The sequence below is a fragment of the Priapulus caudatus genome, unplaced genomic scaffold (assembly GCF_000485595.1).
Source record: "Priapulus caudatus unplaced genomic scaffold, Priapulus_caudatus-5.0.1 Scaffold113, whole genome shotgun sequence".
Classification (NCBI taxonomy): domain Eukaryota; kingdom Metazoa; phylum Priapulida; class Priapulimorpha; order Priapulimorphida; family Priapulidae; genus Priapulus; species Priapulus caudatus.
Genome location: NW_014577174.1, coordinates 328,989 through 335,447, shown reverse-complemented (window position 1 = coordinate 335,447; position 6,459 = coordinate 328,989). Strand labels below are relative to the sequence as shown.

The following is a 6,459-nucleotide window of genomic DNA, read 5'->3' as shown; positions in this document are numbered from 1 at the left end:
ATTTACGAAATTTTACGAAATTCGGAGTTTGTTTTCAAGCAACCAGGTATTTCGGTTCGACGGTGTCAGGCTCCTACGACTACAACGTGTAACAGTCGGAGAGCCTGGTCGGTTTAGTTTCCAACCAAACCACAACACCCTATAACGAACGGATTTCGCACCGAAATAACATTTGCAATATTTACAAACCTTTGGGGGAAAAAGCCGCTGTCGGCACAGGACACGAGGATTGCAACGAGATTATAAAAATGATGCAGAAAACAATCAATTGACAAATTCTTTCTCTTCGTCGTTGCGCTCGTTTCGCGTCACGATACCGTCCTGCCACCTATCGGTGACGTTCTGGTGTTTTGCAGCGGCAGGGTGGAGCAGGAAAAGGATTATTTAACTTCGACAAGTTTGTTAATTTTGCCGAAAAGCCATGTCTTACAAACATAAGTCAGTTTTTGCAACTTTGCCGAAAACCACAAGAGGTGTACCTTTGGTTCTAGGAGGTGACCCGAAGGGGAAAAACTTTTTGTTAGTATACAAATCGCACAAAGTTATTGACTAACTACCGGTAGTGTCTAAAAAATGAGTTGTGTTTAGTTCAAACTGTTTACATTACCATATATTTTTCTTATTATTTTTTTTCTTATTTAGGCAAGAAAAACTCTTTTACTTATACTTCGGCACTTGCAAGCTTGAAACTCTCTACCAGCAGCAAGTTAGGACAAATACTGTTTATTCTAAAGTTTTAAGCAATAGTGTTTAAGAAAATGTCTGGATGGAAAGCCTAAGAAAACATTCAAAGCGCAGAGCGATCGATTTTCGCTAAAAAAATTCGTTGAAGATTAGACATAAGAAAAGTTTTGTATAGTCTTATGAGAATGTCACCATTGTATGACGCGGTTATAACACTACAAATTTGTATTATTTCAATAGTTTATTAGTGCTGATAGTAGTGTAAACTGTAATTGTTACTGTTAGATGAAGGCATACAGCAAAACCACTGGCAGCAAGAAAAGTCCGCCACAACTAAACAGCACACGACGCCGCTATTGACTATATATAATACTACATGGTGCCCTAACTCGCCGCCGCACGGACGCAACAAACTCACCGTTTTCAATCAAGTTACAACTCCGGTGTTCTGCATGACAGAAGGGGGCAGGGCCGGGCTGCGCTGATTGGCTGCAGCACTGCCAGCAAGTCAGTTGCGTAGTTGCGCAGCCTGTCTGCACATTAAACTGCTGCAGCCAATCAGCGGGCAGCCGGCCCATGCCGCCTTCTTCATAGGTAGATCAAGGATTCATATCCGGCATGTACTATTGTAGAGGAATTTCCTGTGCATTTGAGCGCATTGTGGCGGGCGCGATTGTCAAAAAGGCGGGTATTAGCTTGTTCAGAGTCTTCTCCGCAAATTCCAACCGATAGTTGAAAGTGGCGTCACCTGCAGGACCCCGGAGTTGTAAACTGATTGAAAACGGTGAGTTGTGTCTCGTGCGGCGAGTTAGGCACCATTGTAGTATATATATATCAGGATGGCGTGCGTGCTGTGCCTGTCAGCGGTGGCGGACTTGAGTGAATGCGGCCATGATGGCCGAGGCGCTCGCCGAGGATTGACACTTTTGTGTCTTCGCAATCACAGTTTACCCGTCGCCTTTACTTCTAACTTTTCCGCTATATATACTATTACGGCATGGAATGCGCCGAACTCTCACGACTATGGAAGGGCATTCTGCTAGGCTAGAAGCGGTTTTCGCTACGATAGAGTTTGCAGCAAAAACGACAATAACACGCTGTTTTAGCAAGCACTGCGATAGGTTCTTTCTTTCTGTATTTTGGCATCTCCGTAGAAACAGAATAAGCTCCACTTCTTCGTTGATGGACATGAAATGGGGGCCGTCACGACGACGTTACCTACCGTTGCTGTGCCTAACGTTTTTCGCGGCCTATTACTTTTTCCTAAATAATGAAATGCCCCGGATCCGATGCATTTCGCATCGAACAGGAAAATTTTCTAGCATTTTCACTCGCTGTCGGAAGTCGACGAGTGCGTCCCTTCATTGAAACAATTCAATAAACACGCAATTTTCGCAGGCTATCGGGGCTAATTTTTACATGCCACCGCGCCATCTCTTGGATTGTTTATAAGTAACAATGGCGGATTTTCTAATAAATAATGCGTTTTATATGTATTTTACCACGATTTACGTCTAAGGAAACTATATGTTATTTTTACTGATTCTCGCATCGCTTTCCTTGGAGTTTTCATCGTGCCTTTCAATCTATCGGTAGGTTTTGCGTGAATTATTATTTTGGCGGCAGGCACTCATTTTGCGAAATCCTCCAACATTTTTTACTTTTTCCTTAGTTTTAAGTTTAGTCCATCTTTCACTTGTTATTTAGGAAGGAAAGGTAAACTGTGCCATTCGTATAATTTCACTCTTTGCTTCTATAGTCTGATTTCCACTAATTTGGGCTCTTCTGCCATGAATAATATTTCCTCGTCGTGAACCTAACCATTTCTAAGTCTCGGACTCATCATATCCGTTAATAACCATCGCTATATCATTAATTAAATCCCGCTTAGGTATGAATATTGTGGTGCATTGTTTTTTGATTACTTGTTGCCGTATTAAATTCTCTTTATCGCTTTCTTTGTTTGTGAATTTTAAGTAACTCATTTGTATTTTTTTTGTTCATATTCAATTCTAATCTTTTTTGAATCAGCTAATCTGGAGAATAGAACTGAGCGACACATTTGTTGTTTACGGGTTTTATGAATCTCCAATTCCGACATAATGTCAATCACTCACTCACACTCATCCTGTCCATCTTCTTTAAAACTAGCAGACATCCGCTGACGCTCGTGGAGACGTGCGCCGGGCTCGAATTTGGCCGGACGTCTCCACTTGCGGACACGCGCTCATACTTCAACATCGCTGTCCCGCGGTCGCGTGCGCTATCCCGGCGAACCTGCCGGGCGTCCTCATCCGCGCGCAGACGCTTAGGATCGACCAGCAAAGCGTGCCACCGCAATCTGTACATCATGTTTATGGCTGTTCGTGCTGCCAGTACGAGCAAACAAGGACCAACAATGTAAAATATATGTGTGCTCAGTGCATCTTTGTTGTGTATAATAATCCTTGTTGTTCTATCCACAATTTTTAATGAATTCAGATATTTTATTGTAAAGCTATGCGCTCTGTAATTGATATATATGATGGATAANGATACTAGAACACAACTTCAGGGATGAATCCAAATCTGGACATCGATCTAAGGGGGGGCTGCAATTACCAAAAAATTACAGTTAGTATATAGCAATGTGATTGGAGACTCCACGAATTTCCAACTGTTAAAATTGACTCACATCCGAATTTTCCATGTAACATTTGTTAAAAAAAAGCCATTTTTTGTACATTTAAAAGTAAGAGACAACTTATAATATATCTCAAAACTCTCACCTGGATAAAATTGTTTTTACGTTGGTAAAATTTGCAAAATCTAGACGATCTGGTTAATTTCTGTGTCTAACACTATTCCCATTACTGTTCAGAGACTGGCTCTCGGGCATATAAGAAGTATTGAAGCATGAAAAGTAGACAGAAACTACTAATTGTATTTCTCGTACATTTTTATTTTGTACAATAACACACAATATTACTACTTGATGGGCCCTAGAAATTCGTACGTAATCACCTTTTAACAATAGATTTATTGAATAATTTCTTTCCAGAAAAGCTAAGTATTTACACGGCATGTAAAAGAATATTACTATGCTTTTCTGCCCAAGGTCAATTCAGTTTTGAGTATGCAAGCAAGTTATGGTACAGCAGTCTCACATAAGCGCACAATGGCCAAGCTGAAGGTGTCAAATAAAGTCATTAGATGTGTTTCTCAACCTGGTACTAGAGCACACATAGGTGCTAGAAGTCAGGTTGTTAAATTGGGTACCTGTAGAGCGGATAATGAAGCTAGAAAGTCAATAGGTTTTTTAAAATATACATAATCTCGGCACACAAGCATATACAGTTCTATGTATACGAAGAAAGTCATACTTCTCAAATACAATGGAAAAGTGAGATTCTATGTTTAAACCGAGGGTGGAAGCAGTGCGGAAAAACTCTTTTACCTTATACTGCAATTGCTAGCTTGAAACTCTTACCACTATCAAGTTTAGGACAATACTGTTTATTCTAGTTTTAACATAGGTTAAATAAATTGTCTGATTGGAAAACGGGTAGAAACATTAAAGGGACAGAGGATGATGTTTCGCTAAAAAAAATTCGCCGCTTGAAATTAGGCATAAGAAAAAGTTTGTTATGTCTTATGAGAAGTTACATTGTTATGACCGCGTTAAACTACAATTTGTATATTTCAATAGTTAGTGCTGATCGATAGTGCTTATAAACCATGTAATTGTTACTGTTAGATTGAAGGCATAGCAATAACACTAGGCACAAGAACAAGCCGCACTCAACTTACAGCACAACACGCCGCATGACTTTATATTTATACATCACTGCCTATACTCGCCGCCGCCACGGACCCAACTCACCGTTTTCAAATCAGTTACAACTCCGGTGTTCTGCAGGAAGAAGGCCGGCCAGGGCCCCTTCGGCTGCGACTGATTTGGCATTCAGCAACTGCCAGCAAGTCAGTTGCATTGTTGCGCGGGCCTGTCTGCACATTAAACTTGCTGCACCAATCAGCGCTAGCCGGGCCCTGCCGCGCTTCTAGTAGGTAGATTCAGGGATCATAGAATGTCATATTTGAGGAACTTTTCTGTTATAGTAGCCGCATTGTGGGGGTCGATTGCTCAAATAATGGCGGTGTGTAGCTGTCAGCAGTCTTCCGCAATTCCATCGTAGTTGGAAAGTGGCAGTCATCCTGCGAGGAACACCGGGAGTTGTAACTGATTGAAAACACAGTGAGTTGTGGTCCGTGCGCGAGTTAGCGCACATTGTATATATATATTCAAATGCGGAGTGTGTGTAAGCTGATCAGGTGCGGACATTGACGTGAGGCGGTCATGGTATGACCGAGCCGCTCGCCGAGGATTGACACTTTGGTTTCAATCACAGTTTACGCGTCCCCTTATCTTCTAAACTATTAGCTATAATACCTTTACGGCATGGATCGCCCATCTCTACGACTGGGCATTCTGCTAGCTAGAACGGTTCCTACGATAAGTTTGGCAAAAACGAAAATAACACGTCGCAAAAATAATACTTTCCGTTTTTTCCAAGATGCAAGGTTAAATTATTATAATTGAGCCATTTATTAATGGAATGCAATTCTCTACTTAAGTAATTCTTCCTGTATAGCCTGTACCTCTGTCCCTGAAACTACTAAGGGCGAATAGTCAGCATATAATAAAAGCTTGACGTTAACTGCCTTTGCCATGTCATTAACATAAATCAGAAATAACAGAGGACCCAAAATCGAGCCTTGTGGTACTCCACATGCAATAGGGTCCTTATTAGAGAAGGTGCCTACTACATCAGTTATTTGGCTTCTACCAGAGAGATAAGCACCGAACCATTTCACAGTCCTAATGTCCATTCCAATAGTTTTTGGCTCTAGTTTAAGGCATACTTTAGTGTTTATTTAAATTTAAGCCTATTAATATTAATAGACATTAGGTATTATTAATAATGTGGCTGATAAATTATTTCGTTATAATGTTTCGTGTTACTAAGTTTCCGTGACTGCTATCTTCGTCAGATACGTAAGCGGAAACAGTGTGATAATCCGCGATATCGATGAGCCACTAAATGCAGACATCTACACGCAGCATTCTGTGCAGACGACATGTGCCAAGTACTCGCCAAGCGGCTTCTACATCGCCTCAGGAGATGTGAATGGCAAGATACGCATTTGGGACACAACACAGGTAATTGTCTGTGTACTGCAGTCGACTGGCATTGCTTTGTTAGTGCTCGTATACATGTGCATGTGCGTGTCTGCCTAGTTATGTGTGTGCTTGTTCACTTGCACATCATGCACGTGTGTGTGTGTGTGTGTGCGTGCGTGCGTGCGTGCGTGCGTGCGTGTGTGTGTCCTTGTGAATGTGTGTATGAACACATGGCTGTCTGTGAGTGCGTGTCTACAATGTTAAGTTTCTTACACATGCCAGGTGGAACACATCCTGAAGAATGAGTACCAGCCACTTGGCGGTACAATCAGGGATATTTCCTGGTCACCAGATAGCCAGCGGATGGTCGTGTGTGGTGATGGCAGAGAGAGCTATGCAAGAGTCTTCCTAGCTGAGACAGGTACTAATAGCTTCCATTTGTTTAGCTACTGTTGAAAAACTTGGTATATTTTCTGATGTCTCCTGCTTGTCCTCGTACTAGTGCTGTGCGTCGGATCCGACATGAACCAAAAATCCGATCCGACAGCATTTTTGAAAATCCGAATCCGAATCCGAATCCGATGGCTATTTTGAATCCCATCCGAATCCGAATC

General features: G+C 41.7%; 2 protein-coding genes across 2 annotated transcripts in view; one reads left to right on the top strand and one right to left on the bottom strand.

The window, feature by feature from the left end:
* Positions 1 to 305, bottom strand: part of LOC106805432 (pre-mRNA-splicing factor 38B-like) — a 10,827-nt gene extending 10,522 nt beyond the window's left edge. The window contains exon 1 of the mRNA XM_014807013.1: positions 190 to 305. The gene's annotated coding sequence lies outside the window, so the exon portion shown is untranslated. The remainder of the gene's footprint in view (positions 1 to 189) is intronic.
* A 31-nt stretch (positions 306 to 336) lies between these two features.
* Positions 337 to 6,459, top strand: part of LOC106805411 (actin-interacting protein 1-like) — an 8,668-nt gene continuing 2,545 nt past the window's right edge. Inside the window, exons 1-3 of the mRNA XM_014806983.1 lie at positions 337 to 519; positions 5,716 to 5,884; positions 6,128 to 6,266. Of these exons, the coding sequence (XP_014662469.1) occupies positions 422 to 519; positions 5,716 to 5,884; positions 6,128 to 6,266 (406 nt within the window). The 5' untranslated portion in view covers positions 337 to 421. The remainder of the gene's footprint in view (positions 520 to 5,715; positions 5,885 to 6,127; positions 6,267 to 6,459) is intronic.